General features: G+C 37.3%; 1 protein-coding gene across 4 annotated transcripts in view; it reads left to right on the forward strand.

The window, feature by feature from the left end:
- The window catches only part of LOC113547127 (collagen alpha-1(XIV) chain), a 71965-nt gene that overhangs the window by 13103 nt on the left and 34276 nt on the right, over positions 1-24586 (forward strand). For 3 of the 4 annotated variants that reach the window (XM_053236890.1, XM_053236891.1, XM_026947355.3), the window contains exons 4-18: positions 824-967; positions 2174-2263; positions 11786-11941; positions 12062-12181; positions 12422-12586; positions 12742-12903; positions 13123-13280; positions 15590-15719; positions 19680-19825; positions 20449-20578; positions 21566-21705; positions 22178-22304; positions 22401-22540; positions 23993-24125; positions 24476-24526. In XM_053236890.1, coding sequence (XP_053092865.1) covers positions 824-967; positions 2174-2263; positions 11786-11941; positions 12062-12181; positions 12422-12586; positions 12742-12903; positions 13123-13280; positions 15590-15719; positions 19680-19825; positions 20449-20578; positions 21566-21705; positions 22178-22304; positions 22401-22540; positions 23993-24125; positions 24476-24526 — 1992 coding nt within the window. The remainder of the gene's footprint in view (positions 1-823; positions 968-2173; positions 2264-11785; positions 11942-12061; positions 12182-12421; positions 12587-12741; positions 12904-13122; positions 13281-15589; positions 15720-19679; positions 19826-20448; positions 20579-21565; positions 21706-22177; positions 22305-22400; positions 22541-23992; positions 24126-24475; positions 24527-24586) is intronic. The other variant, XM_053236892.1, reaches the window with a different exon arrangement.

Consider the following 24586-nt stretch of genomic DNA (forward strand, 5'->3'; position numbering starts at 1 on the left):
CGATTATTATATTTGAAAATTTTTTGCTGTTTTTGTTGGTTGGCTCTGGTGTTTGGTGACTTATTCAGACAGCAACAGGACAGTGCACGAGAAATTCTCCATCAGCCTAGTTAGTAAGCTGTACAACATAAAAACCTTTTATCACATTAAAAGTCATAATGTGTGACAAAACTATTACTACTTTCAGCTTTTTTCAAAATGTAAATTGTCTAAATAGGAGCAATGACTGCAATAAAACACACATTAGTCTTGTGGCTTGATGAATAGTATACATGATAAATAATTAATAGTTTGATGGCCTGACAAAAATTTGAAGGTTCAGTTCAACGTTTGACATTAAAAGTTATTTCTAAAAATGACATGAATCAGAACAAAACAAATTTGCCATCCATGTTCATTTAGGTGCATAATTAATAATTACCTTTTGTGTGTCTTTATTGTGAGGACATTTTGAGTGAGAGTTTCTGTTTAAAGCATCTGAATCTTATCATTTGCCCCTGTTTAGCCAGTAAGGGTTTTCTGTGTAAAAGCGAAATCTTTGCCCTTCTATATCTGGGACACTTTGTATTTCATTGCTTGAGATTTCATTTTTCATGGAGCTCCCCTGTTATTTACCCGCAAAACCTCTTTGGACCAACTCATCCAATCAGGTTCTTTGTTTTATTTCTGGTTTATACTCAGATGTTTGTTCTTAATTAAAATGCAATCAACTCTTTATTAAATCTGGCACTTGCTGATGAATTTCAGTCCCTAGTGCAACCTGCCTCATGTCAGATGCAGACTGGCAGTGAATCACATGCTTTTTTGTGTTCTTGAATTGCAGGAGAACAAGAGAGAGATGTGCAGGTGTCGAAGGAAGATGCCAAAGCTGTGATCACAGTATTTGATAACAGTAAAGAGTACAGCTTTAAAGTCTTCACCGTCAGTGGCAGTCAATTGAGTCATCCACTCCTGGGGACATATAAAGGTAATTTATCAGCATGTACAATTTGTAAAATTCATTTTTGTTTTTTATATATTGCAGTATGATCTGAATAACGATGATAGTTGTGTGAATTGATAAAATTTTTTCATAAAGAGTTTAATTAGCATTATGATTACAGTTTACTGATCGGCATTATTGTAAGTCTGTGCTATTAAGGTTTTTATTGGTAAGTGTTATATTGGTAAAGCTGTATGTACACTACAGAATGTTTAGCCCAATTTTATCAGCAGGCTTGAAAGCAAATTTCTTTCAAGATTCAAAGGTTAAACGTGTCAATCTTTATCTTTGCTATCATGATCTTGAATTATCAAAGGCCTTACAATATCTTCAAGCATGTTCGATTGTTACAACTAAAAAGTACATGAGTGTGAGAGATAAAGCACAGATGCATAAAGCAGGAAGCTCTGAGGGGAAAAAAAGGCTGCAGGCGACTGTGGAGATCAAGGACAAGCTCATGGAGCTCAAACACAGAACATTTATAATGTATTTTATAAAAAAGACTCCACAAACCAAAAAGAAGATTACCCTTCTTCTATGTTCATTTCACAATATAAACAAATCTGTCCAGATGTGGTATTTCAATTTTTTTTTTTTGAGTGTGTGTCTATGTGTGTTTGTGTGTGTGTGTGTGCATGTGCCACATGATTTCTACTAGATTTGAAATTCTTACTTGTTAAAAATGTTCCTACTATTGCTTCATTCCAGTCATGAAAAACTGCAAAGCAAACATTTGGTATGATTACTCCTTAAGCTTGATGCATCAGTCTGACAAAATCAAACCCAAAACAGATTAATTGCAGGCGAGAACTTGTAAAAGTTGGGTAGGATGCAGAATTAGGATTTATTCTTACTAATAATTGTCAGACTATACACACAAAGGGGAATGTTGCAGACCCAATTATTATGTTTAGTTTTATTTTATGACAAATCATTTAAATTAGCTGGTTTTATTCACAGTCACCCACCTGACATATGCTCACCATACATTATGGGTAATACATACTGTACATACATACTCCTTAGCCTGTGAGAATAACACAGGAACACTTAGAAATTAAGTCTGAGTTTCCTAAATGTCTGACACATTCGCTAGATCTAAGAAGTGTAGTGTACATCTAGCTTAAGTGTAGCAAGTCTAACAGTGTGTTTTGTTAAGTGTTGTGTGTAACAGTATGTATTGATCCACAGCTTCAAGGTCAGAGGTGAGTGACAGCAGCCCACTGACTCACAGTGCAAGGCAGAACAGCAAGCCTGAGCAGGGAAACGAGATCATCGAAGGTAAGGTCAGACCTCAGAACTGTAGGGTCAAACTCTGACCTGAATCAGCAGTAAGACAACACACTTAGATGTTGGACAGGGTCAGCCAATCTGTGCATGTTGGCACTGTGTGTGTGTGTGTGTGTATGGTTTGTGCAGCTTATTTATTTAGTCACTGTCTGTAATTGCTTGTCGTTTACCTATATATGGCTGTCCAGTGTGTGTGTAAGGAGCTAGTGAAGCTATGGAGCACTGGTGTGGGTGTGTATACAGTATAGCTATGTGATATTCAGCTACTTTAAAGTTCCAAGTTTGACTCACGTTTAGCCATTGGCCAAAGAAGCGGAAGACAAAATCTTATTTCGGAAATTACAGTACATCCAAAAAATCTAAACACTAGTCTTATTAATAACTAACTGCTTAAAGTACACAGAGTAAAAGGCAGATTCTAAGACATAAAGACAATTCTAAGACTTGAAAAGGGAAAGGATTTGGGAACATGGAAAATGAATTGGCTTTCTGTACAATTATCTTACACCAGATTTAAGTGCACAGTACGAATGAATCTGTGTCTGATTCATGAAACTCTCGTATAACTTCACAGTGAGCATTGATTTGGGGGCAAATGACGAATCAGCTTCAGCTGCGTGAAAACAAGCTCCTATCTAGTAGTCGCTTATTTACATATCATACAGTGTGTGTACAGTGCCCCAATTTACCATCAAAATATCTTACATTTACATTTACATTTACATTTATGGCATTTGGCAGACGCCCTTATCCAGAGCGACTTACAATAGTGCTTTGAAGTCTATCAAAAATACATTCTGATATTGGCTCGGTAGGTCACAAACTAGGAATACCATCCTACATAGTCAAATATGTTCTTATATAATATAGTCAAATTTATCTATTATTTCCTATTTTAAGATTACAGTAAACCAAATATAAGATTTTTAAACCAATTTGTAGACTTTTTTTTACCCGTTTCAAGATTTAAATTTTCTTATTTTACAGATAATTTTGCTTCTTTCTAGAAATAAATGCTTAACATTAGCAAAATTATCTGCCAATAGCACAAGACAACTTCTAGCTTGAAATTAGTAAAAAAGTTTCTAGAAATAGGTTTAATAATCTTATATTTGGTTTATTGTATACTAGATACATTTGACTGTATTATGTATAAAATTATTAAGCTTATTTCTAGATATACTTATTTCAAGCTTGGAAGATAGTTTTGCTTATTTCAAATATTTATTTCTACAAATAAGAAATAATTTTAACTGTCATCATGGTTTCAACAGAGGAAAGGACAACTCAACAGGTTTGTCTTTCACATTCCTTTGTTCTTACTGAAATCAACGGTATCATTTTGCTGGCTATACACAGTAATTTATTTATATAAAGTTGTTTAAGCCTATGATTAGATAAAAGATGTAACAGCATTCCAACTTCACCAGCTGGAAGCTATGTAATTCTATTTATAGTTATACTTTAGACCATCAGTTGTCTTGTGCAGAGGAAGGGTGGGTACAGAGTCAATAGCCCTATTATTGCTACTACAACTATTGTACAAATTCATATTATGGCAAGAAACACTCACTTAAGTAAAGAGAAAAGACAGTCCATCATTACTTTAAAAAATGAAGGTCAGTCAATCCGATAAATCTCAAGAACATTGAATGTATCCCCATGTGCAGTCGCCAAAACCATCAAACACTATGATGAAACCGTCTCAGGACCGTCCCAGGAAAGGAAGACCAAGACCTCTGCTGCAGAGGATAAGCCCACATAAATGCTTCTCAGAGTTCAAGTGGCAGACATATTGCAACATCCACTGTTCAGAGGTGACTGCGAGAGTCACGCCCTCATAGTTGAATTGCGGAAAAGAAACCATTACTTCGGAAGAACAACAAGCAGAAGAGACTTGCTTGGGCCAAGAAACACAAGGAATGGACATTAGATCAGTGGAAAACTGTCCTTTGGTCTGATGGGTCCAAATTTGAAATTTTTGGTTCTAACCGCTGTGTCTTTGTTAGATGTAGAGAGGGTGAACAGGCAGTTCCTGAATGTGTGGTTCCCACTGTGAAGTATGGAGGAGGAGGTGTGATGATGTGGGGGTGCTTTGCTGGTGACACTGTTGGTGACTTAGTCAAAACTGATGGCACACTTAACCAGCATGGCTACGATGGCATTTTGCAGAGACATGCCATCCCATCTGGTTTGCACTTAGTGGGTCCATCATTTGTTTTCCAACAGGACAATGACCCCAAACACACCTCTAGGTTATGTAAGAACTATTTGTCCAAGAAGGAGAGTGATGGAGTGCTGCATCAGATGACCTGGCCTCCACAATCATCCGATCTAAATCCAATTGAGATGGTCATGAGGCTGACTGAAAGTGCCAAGAGTGCCAAGAGTGTGCAAAGCTGTCATCAAAGCAAAAGGTGGCTACTTTGAAGAATCGAAAATATAAAACATATTCTGGGTTGTTTAACACTTTTTGTTTACTACATAATTCCATACGTGTTCTTTCATAGTTTGAATGTCTTCAGTATTAATATACGATGTTGAAAACAATTAAAAATAAAGAAAAACCATTGAATAAGAAGGTGTGTCTAAACTTTTGACTGGTACTGTACATTTCAGTATGAGCTATGATCAGATTGAACCGTCCGCAACTATAATGAACAAGGCTCAGTGGCTCTTAGACTTCTTAGTTCCTTATTCCAATTTTTTCTTATAATTTGGTCACATTTGGTATAATGACTTAAGGTTGATGCATCAGTCTGGAAAAAATGTTTATTATATAGATTAAAGTACGTTACGTAAACTGGCTGTAATTTATTGTAAGCTTAATTATTTAAGGCTTAATTTATTAATTATAATAGCAAAAAGGAAATTATGAACCATCACTGATGGCATGATTTTAATGCAAAGAAATCATGCTTTTGGAGTTATGGAAGCGAGTTGGATTGAAAAACTATTTAGGTTTTACTACACTGAACAAGACTTTTTGCAAAACTGCGAGGTTTAAAAATGTCACGTTTGGCCCAACATGTTTGATTCATGGATTTAGACAGAGTTAGATGAAAGCTGGAATTCTCCTAAAGGCATTTGGCTTCAGTAGCATGGCATTAGTGGGAGATGGTGTGTGTGTCTGTATATGCGTATGTGTGTGTCCAGAGGGATGAAGAAGTTAAAGCTGTTAAAGAAGACTAAGAGAAAGTTGACACTACACCACTAAGCTCCTATTCCTCAGTCTCAGTGACCAGAGTGAGTGAGACAGTCAGTGAGTAAGAGATGAGTGAGTGATGAGTGAGTGAGACAGTCAGTGAGTGAGTGACGAGTAAGTGAGTCAGTGAGTGAGTGAAAGAGCAATGACTTAGTCAGTAAGTCAGTCAGTGAGCGATAAGTGAGTGAGTTTGTCAGTAAGTAAATCAGTGAGTATCAAGAAATTTTTTGCATGGGGCGACAAACGAGAAAGAGGGACTTTTTGGAAAGACTTTTCACCTTGAGGATTATATCTATTAATCCATTTAGTACAGATTCTTCCTTTTAACATGTGTGTATTTGCACATCCATACAGTCTTCTAACCAGTGTGCCTAGGAGGTGTCTAAAACACTGGATATTAATAAAAGGTAACAGATTTGTATACACTAATTTATGACTGGATCCTACAGGCAATGTTAAAAACAAGTCAAGACTCATTTGTTCAATTACACAGGCTATTTGCAGTCATACCTTAAGATACATTTGTCAAACTCAGAGGCCCTGCAGGCCACATACAGCCCACTGCCTTGTTTCAGCTGGCCTTTACGCAAAATAATATTGAAACTACTTTCTGTAATATCTACTACTCAACATTTTCACACTATCTAGAATTCTCACCAGACGTGAAACTTACCGACTGCTCGCTTTCCTCATGCACCACTGTACAGCGCACACAGGCTCACACCTCACATGGCTGAAACTCTGGTTAAAATGGACGCCTGTGTGCTGTGGTTGATGCAAGTCACACCCACGTCTAAAAAAAGATTCAGAAATGCGAATGTACTGCTGTGATTAAGTGAAGAGTGCAGAGAGTTACAAATATGTTGAAAAAGCAAGTATTATTATTATTATTATCATTATTATAAAAGAAAAGTTGATGGAGTGCAGAGACAAAAAAGATGGAAGAAATTGTTATTGGCATATAAGTCCCTGTGAGTTCTTTCTAAATCTGCTTCTTACCTTTAAATTATGTATTTTTGATATTTGGAAAACAGATATGTATTAGAGGTTGGATGGATATTAATTTTTACTAGTCGACCAGTAATAAAAAAAATAATGGACTAGTTTTTTTTGGGGGTTTTTTTTCCCATATTTTGGACAATTCATACAAAGTGATAAAGTGAGTCACTTCTGAATAACGTTCCATTAAGGTAAAAGACACTTTTTTAAAAAAAATCCCAGCGTAGTAGTCTTCTATAATATGCAGGTGACTGTAGAAGTGAAATATTACATTTAGGCTTTTTTTTAACCATCCGTCAGCATTTCCTGTTTTTAACCCCCACCATCCTGTTCTAGTGAATGAATTAGTCTAATTGATAGTCTATACTTTATATATTAAAAGACAACTTTAATCAGTTTAATAAATGTTATTAGCTAATAGTGGATACAGTTGTATAGTTTCTGTTAGTGCTTCTTTTTTCTAGAATTGTGCTATTATGTTTTCAGAGCCGGATATTGGTGTTAATCAATAGAAAGATAATATGTTAAACCCTTGGAATGCAGATTGGGAAGCCTCTACCACCAACAAGCCTAGTCCTTCTTGTTACTAATTTGTACTCCTCAAATACCCTTAAAATATACTCCAAACAAGAAGGAAGCTTTTGAAGAAAAACTATTTCAGACATTTGACCTTGCTGTGATTTTGACCCTGCTTGGTCATTTGGTCTCCCAATCTGCTGGTTATGGTGATAATCCCTGTAAGTCCTATAAACATACACCCACTCATTCTTGAAAAATCACATTAACAAGAATCTTAGACAGATGTACAGACAGCCCGAAAACATAATGTCTCTACTACTTAGTGCCGGAGGTGTAAAAATGTATAGACTTAGTTTATGACCTTTAAAAGGCTCACAGAAATGCTGATGTGTCCCAGGAAGAATTTGAGTCTGACACCCCTGCCTTATGAGGAATTTAACTGTAGTTTAGAACAAGTTAACACTAATTGAGAAATGAATGCAGCTCCAGGGTAAAAAGACACCTAGCTATCTGCTGCGCCCCTAATCTTCTCAGTCAAGACCTCTTGCTCACAGTAACGTCATAGGAGTGTTCACAGTATGTCTCCATAATGTATTCCAGTGAAAAAGTGAACATTAATTAATGAATCAATAACAGATTTATGAAGTACACCTAAGCTATAGTCCAGTGACAGTAGATGAATGCTTCATCCATCAGACTAAACCATGGCACATGCTTAGAGGAGCACAAATTAATCAGATGCGCTAAGTTTTTAATTTGAGAACTCGACATGGCAAATTGAGTGCAAGAATAAACTAAATTGTGTGACTTTGTGTCCTAGATTGTTTTTTATCTCATGGCCATGTTAAACTAAATTGACCACAATTTAGTACACCATGTCCACTCCAGAGCTCTGTAAAAACTTTAATCATATTAGGGTACCAGGAGCGCAGCGCCCACTTCAGGGTGTATTCCCACCTCATGTCTAGTGATTTCGCAATTAACTTCAGATCCACCATCACCCTGATCAGGATAAAGCGTTACTGAAGATGAATGAATGTTTGTGTAGCTTCTTGTGTGTGAAAATTAGTCTTGATAAATGTGCAGTGCATCACTGGCGAGTTTTGAGCAAGACAGCATGTGCAGCCATGACTCACTCACTCACTCAACATTCGTGCATTTACTTGTCATTTGTTTAGTAGCTAATTGTTTTTATTTCCGTGTCTCCCTCTTGCTCTCCGTCTCTCTTTGCCCTCAATACCTAATTGAAATCTTGTTGACTCTCCATGTCCATACTTGCTGAATTCCTTTATTCTTGTGGTCATTCTCTTGCTCTCTTGCTAGTTTTTGTCTCTCACTCATTCACACACTCTCCCATGGGGCCTGCAGGTGTGCCCTCTCCACACCCTGTTGTTATCCCACCCTTCCTCTCTCTCTCTCTCTCTCTCTCTCTCTCTCTCTCTCTGTCTTTTTTCTCCCAGGGCAGGAAGGATATTAAACACTAATACTGTGGCTGTAATTGGCCTGTAACAGCTATACTTAACTCTCTAACAGCTGCTAAGATATTACACACTCCCATTTAGTCATGGCAGAGTTTATAGGACTGTGTGTGTGTGTGTGTGTGTGTGTTTGTGCGTGTGTGTATTGTTTATTTTCGTTTTTAAAAGTGGAATTATGTTTGTGGTTACAGTGCACTTTTCTTCTTTCCTTCTTCTTTTCTTCTTTGCATCCTGAGGAGGATGTGAAGTGTGTGTGTGTGTATGTGTGTGTGTGTGTGTGTGAGTACTGCTGATGCTGTGAAAGGAGCTGTAGCAGAGTGGTGAAGGCAAACAGGATAGTGAGAAGAGCACACACACACACACACACACACACACAAATTGTTTGCTTCTGCTTGTCTAGTGTTGAGAAGTGTGTGAAGAACTCCAGGTTCTCTGATTTCCCATAGGGTTGTGTGGTAACACCTCTGTGTGCATGCGTGTGCTTAAGTGTGTAAAGTAAAGAACAAAATCGCTGACAGTTTGGAGGTGAGTGTGCAGGACCAGCAACATTTTGATAAGCAAATGTAATTTGTTTCCTACCTTTTAAACCTCTCATGGAATGTTATCTTGGCAGTGCAGGTCCTCCTCTCTGTTGAGCAGGTTTAAAGTGAGACACTAAATAAGTTAGACATGAAGACATGAATCACACATCCATATTGCTTCCTGTCTTCTACAAGATTAAAAATACATGTGTAAATATGTAAATCATTAGCATGAATTTGTGTGTGTCTGTGTGTGTGTGCATTTCCCCAGACCAGTGACCCTTCATGCCTCATACAGACTAACCCATGAACTGAAGTTTTTAATTTGATTCTGTGTGTGAGTGTATATACATATATATATATATATATATATATATATATATATATATATATATATATACATACACACACACACACACACACGTGTATGTGTGTGTGTGTGTGTGTGTGTTTGTGCATCACATTCCAAATCTGTACAGACTTGATAGCAAGCATGAAATGGTATTATGGGCAATGAAGGCAAATTGTGGTGAACACATCAACTCAACTGTGAGGCGAGTTGCAGCACGACCATCAAAGGCAGGCAATTATTCCCTTATGTTTATATGCAAGTGGCTGCAACTTTGACACATTCATGATCGACTGATTAAGTAACAGTAAAAGTTGCACATAATTTATATTCCTCAATCTTGCAGTGGTGGCAAAAGCCACATTCCTTATCACACATGTGGTGGCATAACTTCATGTGGTTTACAAACTTAAAGACGTAGAAATGGTACTATAGTGCAGAAATGAAAGAAGTATTAAAAATTTAATATGTAATTTACTCAGGAAACAAATGCTGTATACCTTACAGTTCTACAGAAGTTTTAATGTTAACTCTGAGACAGTGAATAAAATATGCACTTTGTCCTAAATTTCTTTAATATATGGTTTATAGTTGTTTCTATGTGATGTGATGCAATACAAATACAATAATTGCAATTGTGCAAGCAGTTTGAGTCAAATGGGGAAAAAAGTGATAGATTTGAACAGTTAGAGGCCACAGATCCTCTACGAACTGATAGATAAATTTGCCACACCTCCTTCATTTAGACTGATAGGTATATACCTCCTCCGTTTACCACTTAGACTGACAGGTACAGAGGCCACGCCTCCTTTACTTAGACTTACAGCTATAGAGGCTACACCGCCCTCAATTATATTGACAGAGACTGAGACACAGGAGACAATCTTAGACTCATACTGTATTTATGATAAAAACGTTCCCTGTCAGGCAAAGATTGTAGCTTCCAGAAACTGGCGTAAAGGCTGATAGTCACAGACACAGATTTTCACATTAGGGCTTTACGCATGTGTTTAAACATGTTAACAAGGTAACTCTTTGATGGCAGGAGTACTGGATTCAGTTACAAGCTACTGGTCTCTTCAGTGACTGCTACATCCTCTCATATGCTCGTTTGCTTGTCTCATAATGCGGTAGCCACCCTGAACGCCTCAGGAGGAAACACACTAACACAACACATTCCACAATCCTCCTCTCCCTACACTTCCACAATCACTCCCTATAGAAGTGAAGGAGTGAAGTCTGCACTTGCAAATTCTGAGAATGCTATGATGGGAATGCGGTTATGAGCAGTGTGTGTGTGTGTGTGTGTTTGTGTGTGTAATGCTGAATTTATGTTGAGCAGTGCTTTGTGTTTTCTTTTTCTACAGGTCACCAGCAGTCTGAAACAGGGGAGCTGTCAGATTGATCATGTTGTGTTACTCATTCACATTTATTTTTCACAAGAAGAATAAGGATATGTAATACTTTATAGAATCAATTCAGACAGAGTAAAAAGAAAAAACTTAATACATTGCTGCCTTTTTGTCTTGTGGTTTTACTCACTCTCTCTCTCTCTCTCTCTCTGAATCTCTCTCACACACACACTCACACACACACACACACACACATGCGCACACACACACACACACACACACACACATTTTAATTTTTAAACATTTCTGAGTCAAAACCAAACCAGGTTTAAAGTAACAAAAAACTGTGTGTATCGTTTGTGTTGTGAAATTCAAACAATAAAAATGTCGACTCAAAGTTTTTCAAAAAAGGAAAACGTGTTAGGGTCTTTTCAGAGAAGCTAATGAGCCACATATTCCATCTTTCTCTGTCTCTCTTTGTCTGTCTGTCTCTCTATCTGTCTGTTTGTCTGCTTGTCTGTCTCCCTAACTCTCTCTCTGTCTGTCTGATGTCTGTCTCTCTCTAAAAGTACAATAATACAATCTGTATAATTATATAATTATAATAAACTTATGCTTTTGGATTAAAGTGAGTATAATTTGTTGTAATGACTATAATTCTGAGTGAAAATGATGTAGAATGATGGAGTAAGTCACATTTCTTTAATTAAATATCAGAGCAGGAGAGAAATGATGTGTGCATATCTGCACAGCTTATGACTAGCTCAGCTCTTCTTCTGGGTTAAATCTTTTCTGTAAACTGTGTATGGGCTTGTTCATGTGTTTGTCTCACCACTTCAGGTTTTCTGATACTGCACCCAAAACAAATTAGATACTTTAATCGATAATTAAAAAACACTATGGACAGAAGGCATGTAAAGTATTTACAACAACAGAAACCCATTTATTATCATAAAAAAATCATAGAACAAAAATAAAGAGCAGCATTTTTTTGTAACACATTTTGGCATTTCTCTGGGTTACAACTTTTTTTTTAGTTCACATGGGCTTCTCTCTCTCTCTCTCTCTCTCTCTCTCTTGCTGACTGCAGAGATTTCATTCACGTGTAAAACTCCAGCGATAGCTGATATTGTGATTCTGGTGGATGGCTCTTGGAGTATAGGGCGCTTTAATTTCCGTCTGGTGCGTGCATTCCTCGAGAGTCTTGTGACAGCATTCTCCATCAGCTCGGACCAGACACGTATCGGTGAGACACTTTTTCTCATATCTTACATCATGACATATGATACATGACATTTAAAGATGAATCATTCTATATGTGTATATGTGTGTGTGTGTGTGTGTGTGTGTGTATGTGTATGTACAGGATTGGCTCAGTACAGTGGTGATCCAAGGATTGAGTGGCACCTCAACACACACTCCACAAAAGAAGAGGTCATCAATGCTGTGAAGAATTTGCCATATAAGGGAGGAAACACACTAACAGGTATATACAGTCCCCTCTGAAAATATTGGAAATATTGAAGGTCACCTAATTTTTTTTTTTTTTTTTTTTTTTAGTATACCCTGAATACATTTGGCGTTAAGATCAAAAGATGAATATGAGACGTAAATAAATCAGAATTTCAGCTTTCATTTCCTGATATTTACATCTAGATGTGTTAAACAGCTTAGAACATGGCGACCCACTGACATCACCTGTGTGTGTGTGTGTGTGTGTTTGCAGGTCTAGCCCTAATGTACATTCTTGAGAACAGCTTTAAACCTGAGTCTGGATCCAGGGCAGATGTTCCAAAAATCGGAATCTTGATCACGGATGGGAAATCTCAGGATGATGTCATCGGCCCCGCCCAAAGTCTCAGGGATGCGGGAATAGAGTTGTTTGCCATTGGTACGAATCTGCTGCACCATCATACAGTACACACCACTTAGTTTCATCTTCTTCTTCTTCTTTTTTTTGTCTCTATACATGAACATGGACGACTATGTTGTATCAATACAGGACTGGACGTATACACTATTCTTTGTGTTGGTGTATGTGTGTAGGTGTGAAGAATGCTGATGAAAATGAGCTGAGGATGATTGCGTCTCCCCCAGAAGAGACCCATGTGTATAACGTGGCTGACTTTAATGTAATGAACTCAATAGTGGAGGGTTTGACCAGGATCGTGTGTCAGCGTGTGGAGCATCTCAACAGGGAGATCAAAGGTCAGCGCCTAGAGAGCACACAACACACTAACTGACTAATACACACATCCATGGACATCCATATATGATCTTAAGTTCACTTATCAAAAGACAATGTTGTTAGTCAATCTTAATTAGACATATTGAAGACATGTACACTTTTATGTGTCTTTGTGCTCTCTGTATAGCTGTAGATCATTGATATGTATTTCCAAATTAGCTCTGTGTGTGTGAATGTAGGTGAATCCGTCTCCTATACAATTCCTGATGCACCCAGTGACCTTGTGACCTCTGAGGTCACAGCTAGGAGTTTCCGTGTCTCCTGGACCCATGCTCCTGGAACAGTGGAGAAATATAGAGTGGTGTACTACGCCTCCAGAGGAGGCAAACCAGAGGAGGTGTGTGTGTGTGTGTGTGTGTGTGAATACATGGACATGGGATAGAAGTCCGTACTGGGTTTATATTTGTAAAAGCATTAAAACACATTAGAAGCCTAAATTAGTCTAAACGATTAAATTCTTTGTAAATGACCTAGCAGATGATTATGATAGCAGCAGGGTAGCAGTTTCTCCAAATCTAGGAAATAAGCTGAGGATGAAGCAGCGATGCCCCGGCTTTATGTGCTACCAAGATGTACAGTGGCTTTAGAAACTATTCAGACCTCTATGGTTTTCAGTTTTGTTATAGATTTCATTTAAAATAAATTAAATGTACTTTTTTGACCACTAATTTGTACATAATAACCTATAATGACAACATGAAAACAATTCTATAGGAGGTTTTGCAAATGTATTGAAAATTAAAAACTAAAATCTCTCTTTTAGATAAGTATTCAGACCCTTTTTCCAATACTTTGTAGAAGCAGCTTTGACAGCAATTACAGATTTGAGTCTTTATGGGTAAGTCTCTATAAGCTGGATTTGGCCAGTTTCTCCCATTCTTCCTGGCAGATCCTCTCAGGCTCAATCAGATTGGATGGGGACCCTTTATGAACTGCCATCTTCAGGTCCATAAACAGATGTTCTATAGCAGGGGTAACAAACTTTTTGGACAAAATGACCACAAATGTACATTATGAATTTTCTGTGACCCCAAGCCTTGACCACCCTACAATTTTTTCAACTCCAGATTTATAATATAGAACTACTGTAACATTAAAAAAATATTCAGTAACGTACATATGTATAACATAAGTGACTAAAAAACAAAGGAACATTCATTGCACTGAATTACCAGTCCAGTGGGAAGTGTTGTGCTGTTATAGGAAAATAATCCATGCTGGGGTGGTGTGATATAGCCCAATGTGAAGCAGAGTAACCTGGTTTATACTTGGTTTGTGTTTATTTTTTTACGTGCGTGTGCAGAAACAGTGGTAGCATGAGCGGCATTGTTCACACACTCGCCTGCATATCTTATGTACATCTGGTTTCCAAGTTGAACCATAAAATGTTTAGTGACTTTTTGGATGGGGAATTTTTTATTACTGAACTATGCTAGTGCAGTGTGTCAGGACTGTGACAAGAGGAAAATCACACGTACCCCATTAATTTAAAATTGGCGTGTCTGAATGTAACATTTCAAGATAATAGCACGCAAAATAAGTATTCAATTTCTAATATTAATTTGTAGAAATACATGAATGAAACTAAAGAGGAGATTGCGAGATCCTCTTATTTGTAAATCAAGCGACTCCATGTTCTGTGGGGTTCTAGTCTGGGCTTTGGCTGGGCTGCTTAAGAACATTCAAAGACCTGTTCCGAAACCACTCCAGCATTGTCTTGGCTGTATGTTTTGGGTCGATATCGTACTAAAAGGTGAACCTTCACCACACTCTGTTTTTGCTTTGTAATTATTGGATGACCAAAAAACTAAATTTAGTCAATTTTAAATTAAACATATAACACAATAAAGTGTGCAAAATGGGTCTGAATACTTTTTGAACCCAGTGTAGCTCAGTTTCAGAGAAAAAAAATCTTTTACATTTTACATAACTTCTCGGGTTTTTTTAGTTGTAGCTCTTGCAAAAAATATAGAGATAAGTGATTAAAGAAGGTTTTTTGTGTTCTTTAAGTAAATAAACTATAACAAATGTAATGTCTGAATATCTGATAATTATCAGTGAGTATGACAAACAATTATTGCAGTCCTCTCTCTCTCTTTCTCTCTCTCCTTTTCTTCTTTCTTTCTTTCTTTGTCTGCAGTCTGTCACGGATCCCCCTTCATGTTTCTATTCCCATGGCGACAAGCTCCATGTGCTTATGTTTTCATTTCTCTTCCCGCATCCTATCATTGTTTTCTTCCTCGATTGTGTTCACTTGTTCCATGTTAACTCATATATTATTTTGTCTGCTTATAACTCTGTGCCTTGTTGCAAAGTCTTATCATGCATATATGTCTTTAAATCTGAGTCAGTATCATATTTTCTGGTTTGGATTGTCACCTGCTCTTCCGATTATGATTATGGAGTATTCTAGTTTGTTACTGCCTACCTGTGTAGTGACCCACACATGACTTTGCTTTGTGGTTGGCCCTAAAGAAAACACACACCGATCACCCACACTTGCATCCTGCCTCATTTGCCTTCATGTTACTATTTCTTTTTTCATTCTTTCTTTCTTCTTTCTGTAATCCCTTTTGTCATAGGAACTGTATCTTTGCATTGTGCTTTATTAAATTTTCCATGTTGTGCTGTGTTAAACATTTGCAGGTGGTGGTGAACGGTGATCAGAACTCAGTGGTCCTCCAGCATCTGAACTCTGTGACTGAGTACCAAGTGGCTGTGTTCGCTGTCTACAGTAACTCTGCCAGTGAAGGTCTGAGAGGCAGCGAAACCACATGTGAGTTCCTGCTCCGACACACCACTGCTCTGATAACTCCTCTACTGACTCATTCTGTCTCTGAGGAGATCATTTAATCATAGCCAGCTCTCAGCGTGACAGATCCTTCTCTCCTTCAGCATGTCTTTATGTAACTGTGTAGCAAAGTGAACACTGAACTCTCTTCTAATGCACACAATGCCTTCTGAGTAAATCTCAGAAGTTACTTGAATGATTTGTAAGTCAAACTCAATGATGAAAAAAGACAGTGGATAGGAAATGAATGCACACACTTTCAAAAAGTTTCTACAATTTGTTATATCAGGTTCTGTAAACTTCATAAATTTAAATGGGGCTTGTTTTCCCTGATCCAAACAACACAGCATACCACATGAATACCACATGGTATAATTAATTTAAAAAAAAAAACTTGGTAGAGACACTTTTACAACAACTATAGCTACCAGTATTTTTGGGTAGCTCTCCACAATGTTGGCACACTTGGATTTTGAGTTCTCTCCCCACTCCTCTTTGCAGAACTGTTCAAGCTAATCATCTAGTTTTGATGGACACTCAGATTTTGGGAGACTGTGAGTGGTGCCATGCATTTTCCACTTCTTAATGATGGACTTAACAGCACTCCGGGGTATCTTCAAAGCCTTGGAAAACTTTTTATATCCCTTACTCTATGTGTACCATTCCACAACTTTGTTGTGAAGTTGTTTTGGTCTTTGGCACCCATTTCAGTTAGAATGCAGCCAACTACATTTCTAGGTACCCAAGATCATAGACAGCATTTGGCAGAGCTAGGACTCAAATCTGAACTCTGCAAAACAATTTCTCTGGAACATTTCCTTATTTTCCAGAAGCAACTCTATAGCATATGCTTCACAGTATGAAAGCAGCTCCCTAACATGTCCCCTTTAGCTTCATCAGAAGCAGGCTGCAACAGTGAGATAACACGTGAGGCACTGTGAGTCACCTACTTGTTAATCACTCAGAGGAGCTTCAATTAGACCAACTCTGCAATTTATTTCTCCAAATCACTTGTTTACTATGCTTGTGTGTGTGTGTGTGTGTGTGTGTGTGTGTGTGTCCATGTTGGTGGTTTTTGGTGTGTTGCCATGTGTGGATGTCAAAGTTGTCTTGTGCTATGGAGTTCAGTCCTGACCTCATCCAGCATCCCTGCACAGACAGTGAGAATGCAACTGGGATACAAATACATTAGCAAGATTGATATCCTTATTCCCTGTTTTCTTAGCATACAAACACAGACATATATACATACTCCAACACACACATTGAATAGACGGCAGTGATTCTAACCTTGTGTGAAAGTTAATGGAGCTTGAGAGAAATGACAGGTGTGTGTGTGTGTGTGTGTGTGTGTATGTGTGTATACATTTGGGATTGTGCAATCCCTCGGCAAAGACTGATAGATTACTAGATGAGCTAAAAACAACTTTCTGTAACCAAGCAGCTGAGCTCAGAGCCCCTGTGTTTCAAAGCACAAAAAAGCCTGTGATATATCTCTTTTGGTTAGAAAGATGGTTGAGTCAGGTTATTTATATGTATTAGAAACATTTTTTAAGCTGCAAAAATACAGTGCAAAACTGCACAAAAAGCCCTTTTCAGAGTCAAGAGCAGTTTCTATGGATTTAATATAGATTGTTATTGATGAACAAGCACCAGATAAAAAAATTAAAATTTACTGAAGCCTGTTTGTTTGTTGTTTCCTCTCAGTATCTCCTGGAGGATATTTACAATTCATATTCATGATCCTTAGACAGTAAAACGGTGGAGCAACTGTATAGCTCAAGGTTTCACTTGAGGTTCCCATTAGGTTTCCCTATAGACTTAAATTCAAAATAAGATATTTTTTCAAACAATATTTTGGTCTGTTTTCTTACAGTAATTCTTTTACCATTGAATTGTCTTTTTGTCTTGAGGTTTTTTTTTTTGTTTTTTTTTTGGAATCATGCACATGTGCAGGAGCAACAAGTCTAAAATGATGCTGTCAGCGAACATTGTTGGCACATTATATTTCAGAATTTTTAACCAAAGATGGCAACACCCAGGACCTGTAGTTTCTTCTATATAATGCACCAATGAGAAAACCCCAGTAAAATAAATATTGGCTAATAACAAGTGCTCTCCTCAGTACCTATATCTCCATAGTTTGAGCCTTATGACCATTAGGCTGATATTACTCTAAAATTCTTTTAAATTTATTAATTGTTAGAATGTAGCTCACACAGAAATAATAGCTGTCAGATTTAAACATAAGACTGTGCAGCCATTATGAGAAGGTACTTGTAATACGTCCATAACTGTAAGTGTGAGCGAACTGTTGCCAGGAACAGTTCAAACATTAAACAGAATTGTTTGTTAAAATATGGGAGTAGAATGAAGAATATAGTGTCAAACTGCGAAACGAAATGAGAGAATGCACATGTAGCAAATGAAAAAAGAAATTAAATCAGGCATGAACAGAGTATTTTCACATGTTAAATTAAATAAGTGCACTTTGTATTACTTAACAGCGTAACCATTTGTGTTTTCATATTGTCTAGTGTTGGAACTTTAAAAAAAATGTTGGAATAAACGTTTGCAAAAAAAAAGTCACAACACTGGATAGGAAGCATTTGTTTCCTATTTTATGTTTTATTATTGGTGTTGCTGTTAGGGGCGAAGCACCCCAAGGTTCGTCGGCACCCTACTGTAATTGTATGTTTTTTTTTTATATTATTATTATTATTATTATTATTATTATACTCTGACATAGGAGTCTAGAATACTTTGTTCACTTTTAGTTATAGTGTATGCCCCACAAGCAAACTAGTGCCATCAGCAGAACAAAATTTGGACATGTTTGCATTAATACATTTGCAACGCAATGTCATAGAAACACAATTTACATTTTTCTGATTCTTTGACTCATGTCAAGCTCAGAGTATGCCATGATGTTAATTTACACCATATTGGATATTCTACCATTTTTTTCCCCAAAAAACTTTTTGGGGAAAAAACTTCTTTTCCTACAAATTTTGTCCAATCATCACAGACTCATGAGACCACTCTGAACAAAACTTATTGGATTTTTTATTGGATTTTTTAAAAGCTAAATTTTTATATGTTCATCCATAACCCACCAACAAATTTAACAGTTCGCAAACAGGAAGTGAGGAACGCTTTTACGTACTTATACCAGACCTGGCACGTATGTTCAGCAACATGACTTGATATTAACAAACAAGGTTCAAGTTCATTTGCAACTAGTAAGGGCTACTGAAAACAAAAACTGAGGCACTGTCTCAGCAATTGCTTAATGTATTACTGTCAAGTTCAGCAAATCTAAATTTGACTCCGGTGGCTCTTGATCTTGCTCTTGCGCTAAGGAGTTGGGCCAGAAAATACTGGTCACCTTTGCTTGCTGCTATTTATTATTATTATTATTATTATTATTATTATTATTTATTGTTGTTGTAGTTGTTATGCTTCGTCATTCATTCATTCATTCATTCATTCATATATTTATCTCTGTTATTTGAAACAAATATCTGGCTGAATATATGGGCCAAAAAATTAATGTTGCTTCCCAGTCTCTGCTGTTTTGCTATGGTTGCTATGGTGATGTGAATGACTGCTTGGGAGTAAGAGAGTGAACAGTAGCGTATGAGGTGGAAAAATTCTACACCATTTACTTATAATGACTAACTGTTTAAAATGTAATACCATGATAGTGCTGTAATCAGATAAAAAATAGATTTGTGTCTTTTGTTGCTCCATTTACATTACTGATTTGGCAGACCATTTCATACAGAGCCATTTATAATAGAATCGATACAGGATACAATCTAAGCAATTTCTTTCTCTTGCTCTCTCTCAGTGCAATATTTCTCTCCTTCTGTTGAAGCTCAGTAATGGTCCTGCAAAAGAAACCATTTTGTAATTTTGTGTGTGTGTGTGTGTGTTTCCCAGTGGCTTTGCCCATGGTGAATAACCTGGATCTGTATGACATCACACACAATAGCATGCGGGTGCAATGGGTTGCTGCAGAAGGGGCTTCTGGATACATGATCCTATACGCCCCACTGAGTGAGGCAGGCTCATCGGATGAGAAGGAGGTGAGAGAGTGTGCTAAACTGACCTGAGACTTGCTTTAGGAACTAATTTAACACTATTATCACCTGCAATCATAATGACACATGTTTAATGTGATGCAAAAGGGTAAGAGCTTTCACCTAGTCACAGCCCAAAAGATTTCTAACCTCATTAAATTTTTAACCCCATAATTCTTTTCTATGCCTTCATGCAATAAAAACAGGAAACAAATAAAAGCACAGCATAGTCCAATAAAATAATCATAAAATAATGACTCTTGACCTCCAAAACCAAAGCACTGCTTTGCAAATTATGACTAGAGACAGCAATGAGATGGTCGTTTGTTCCATGCTATAGTTAAGCATAGTTAATTATGCTGTTTACCGAGTCATAATGTCTCTGGTGGCTTAGTGGCTAGGGCCCTGGTCTACCAATCAGAGGGTTGTGAATTTAAATCCTGGCACTGACAAGCTGTCACTCTAGAGTCCTTGAGCAAGTCCCTTAACCTTTATCTGCTCAGATTGATTACAAGTCGCTTTGGACAAAAGCACATGCCAAATTCATAAAATATAGTCTGACATTCTAATTTAATTCAAGAAATTCACTTATTGACTTTGTATGTGTACATTTGGGTGTGTGTGTGTAGGTTAAAGTAGCAGACAGTGTAACTGAGATCGAGCTGGATGGTCTGACTCCTGCAACTGAGTACACAGTCACAGTCTACGCCATGTATGGAGATGAAGCCAGCGACCCCCAGACAGGCCAGGAGACCACACGTAAGTGTGTGAGTGTGTGTGTGTGTGATGACATATGCATTGTGCCTTATGCGATATGTATATTTAAAAAATAATGAAGTTCTGATTTGTATCTGATCAAACCAGTGAGCTAGATACAAGTATACAATTTGCTCTTCCAGGAGAAGGCTGCTTTCAGAGACTCAGGTGTTTTAGATATTACTCTATAATGAAACTGCTGCAGAGAAAGTCCTGTCTGGACCATCTTTAGTGCTGAAATGAAAAAAGCAGCTCATACACTGCTCACACTGTAACTGCAACAATGCTACCACTGAATCATAGTCAATACATGCTAACTAACTTGCATTATTATTATTATTATTATTATTATTATTATTATTATTATTATTATTATTGTGAGCAGGTGGAAGCTTGCCTGAGCTTGGCTTAGGAGTGGTTGTGTAAATAGTCTGCATTTACACCAATGCATGCAGCGTAGTTAAAGTGGAACCTATCTGTGACTTCAGATACCAATGAACATCCCAAAACAATTCTTTAACTCTAGTTACATTGCAATGTTAAAATACCGTCATTGAAATATTTCTCCATTTAAACATATTGTTAAACTCCTCATATTCACTCACTGTTTTTTCTACTGGCCCTGCCCTCCATGTTGTTTTTTTCTCGCTTGGCTGGGAGATAAAAAAAATGCTTGATGTCATTCTTCGCTTTTCTGAAATGTTTAATTTTTTAACTTTTGTGATGGAAAATACTTCCAGCAGTGCTTAAAAGGGAGCATGTTCAGCCTGCCTTGCAGCCACTTCCCAAAGAATGGCATATAATATGTGTACTATCTGTTGAGGAGGAAAAAGCGTAGTTTGACAGAAGCCTAACACATCATATTTCAGCTCCTCATAACTGCTGAGTAACAAAACAATTCTTTCACTCGTACAGCTAGATAGCTGGTGTGTCTTAGTATGTGTGAAAATGGTTGGTTCTGAGTCTCTCTCTCTCTCTCTCTCTCTCCAGTTCCTCTCAGTCCTGCACGAGATCTGCGTATCACTGATGTGACTCACAGTTCTGCTAAGCTCAGCTGGGAGGCTGCGTCTCGTAAAGTGAAAGGCTACCGCATCATGTATGTGAAGACGGACGGAGTTCAGACCAATGAGGTGAAGATTTACACTGATGAATAATCACACTCCTCCTTCTTTTCTTTTTTCTGTTGCAGAAAATCTTTAGTACACTGAAAGTGTTGAGTTTACCACTCAAGTTCTGTTCCAATCGAAGCTGTTCTAATAAACATGAAAATGCATTTAAAATATATTTATGTTACACAGATGCTCAGGTCATTTTCACCCTGATAATAACAAGGTGAAATAAAAGTGTAAAAAAAAGATGTAATGTTTGTAAAATTGAAACAAAAATATGATGTTAAGAGGCTTTTTTCCCAATCCCTTATGTATGTTCCCAACAAACCATCGATGTTTAATTTGCTTTGCGATTTTTAGGGATGGTCTGGGTCAGTAATGAACAGAACAGCAGGGTTCATAAAACTAACCACACTTTTGTCTAGTATCTTTTATGCCAGTGTGGTATGCATGTAGTATTTAATTTAAATAATTGTTTAATTTCTTTCACTAGGTTGAAGTGGGTCGAGTTACCACGAAGTTGCTAAGTGACCTCACCTCCTTGACAGAGTACACCGTGGCCATCTATGCCATCTACGATGAGGGACAAGCCGATTCCCTCACAGACAGCTTCAGAACTAGTGAGAATGACCACAGATGCTTTTATCACACTGTTTAAAATCACTTTTGAGTACCAAGCAGCAGCCGTGGTTCTTGTGTTGTGTTTGTGTGTATAGAACGGGTTCCTGTCCCAGTGAGCGTAAGGAGCAGTGAAGTGACCACAGACAGTTTCAGAGTGAGCTGGCAGCATGCAGCATCTGACATTTCTCTTTACAGGCTCTCCTGGATGCCAGCCAATGGAGGAGAGACCAGAGAGGTAGTGTAGCCACACACAGAGACCTACCAGCACAACAGAAACCATACACTTGTGCATACACTCATGAAGCCAGAGGATTCATCTCTCTGTTTAGTAGATAAATCGCTTCTTAGCCTCTACTCATCACAGATTTGTATGTATGATGTAAGAATGATGTAAGAATAAATCTGTGTCTGATTCATGAAACTGTATGTCAAATTACAAGTGGTAAAATGATGAAACGGCCATGTGTCAACAGGCTCCCGTCAGCTAGTCCCATATTTACATATATATGCATACTACACAGCCCATTTTACCCTCATATACATCTAATTTACACAAAGCACTGCCTAATTAATGCAATCATACAAGATCAAGGAAAAACATAAATCACCGGGGGGGAGTTAGTTTTCTGAGCTTAGTCAGAGGTGCTTGTGTTTCCTGTTTAAGGCCAAAATTAGGTTTAAATATATTGACTTGCAGTTAATTATGTGAACTCTTTTTAGCTAGGTTTCTATTATTTTTAGAACTCAAACATTTAGATTGGACCTATCCTGAACCCTGAGGGGATGCAGCATGCGCCAACGTGCTGGAATGACATAGTCAGAAGCTGAATAGAATGACCTTCAATGAAGAAACATGTTGAAAGGATAACAGAATATGACTTGAATAAACAAGTCCTTAATTCAAATACACAATACTTTACAAGAATTAATCAAATACCAAAAATATCAAAATGAATAAAATTGCATTTGGTGAGTAGTAATGTTAAAATGTAATTATGTAATAAAAATGTGCGATCCAGGCAAACAATGAGATCCAGGCAAACTTGGGTGTGTGGTACACCTAAGAAATCCAGGTCCCCAATTCAAAACAGTGTTTTGCCTGTTTGTCAGGACTAATGATAAAGAAGCATGACTACACATTTATAAATTACATGTTGCCACTAAAACATGTTAAAACCAATATGCATATCATATTTAATTATACCAATATAAGATTAAATTAATAAATAAGGAAACTCTGAAATGTCCATACGCTTTTTTCCATCATATTTTAACATACACAACTATCTCTTTCTTCCTATTGCTCTCCCTCACTTTCTGTCTCACTGCTTTTGTCTGATATTTTTCCTTTATAAATATTAATTAAAAGTGATAAATAAACTAATGATACACCCAGGTTTTAATCTCTCACATTCTCTTTTGTTCTTCTCTGGTATTTTCTCCAGATTTTTATAATTCCTAAGATCTTACCTCACTTGGGCCTATCACCACTGCTGTTTACAGATATTTGGTTTGCTATTACTTATTTATCTGTCTGTATATGGAGGTCCCACAGGACTGTAGCTTTATATCTTATCAGCCTATCATCATCAGAGGTTTTTTTTTAAATATGATATAATGTAAAATTATTTCTGTCTTTCTTTCTCTCTCTCTCTCTCTCTCTCTCTCTCTCTGTCTGTCTCTGTAGATGGTGATTGGTAGTAATCTGAATTCTTATGTGATTACGGGTCTGAGGCCGCTAACTGAGTATGAGGTCACTCTCACGGCCATCTCCAAAGACAAAGCTGAGAGTGAGAAAGTCATGCTCAGTGAAACTACAGGTAATCAAACACCAAATACACCACTAATTGCATCAGGGAAGCTACAGGTAATCAAACACCAAATACAATACTAATCCCATCAGGGACACTACAGGTGATCAAACACAGCACTAATCCCATCAGTGAGACTTCAGGTAATCTAACATCAAACACAGAACTAATCCCATCAGTGAAACTACAGGTAATCTAACACCAAACACAGCACTAATCCCATCAGTGAAACTACAGATAATCAAACACCAATAATTAACAGTCAAATTATTGCTCCAAGAACTTGCCATGTTTCTTTCTATAATTTTTAGCCTTTCAGAAAATGTATTTATATAATCCTTTTTTTCCCCCTATTTTAGTTGCTAGAACAACAACAGTGGCAACTACGACTACCACCACAACTACAGCAGGTATGTGGGATGGCTTTGGAGTTATTTTGGATTAAGTTTCTAAAAAGGCACTATTTTTTG

Source organism: Pangasianodon hypophthalmus, chromosome 9, assembly GCF_027358585.1.
Source record: "Pangasianodon hypophthalmus isolate fPanHyp1 chromosome 9, fPanHyp1.pri, whole genome shotgun sequence".
Lineage (NCBI taxonomy): Eukaryota > Metazoa > Chordata > Actinopteri > Siluriformes > Pangasiidae > Pangasianodon > Pangasianodon hypophthalmus.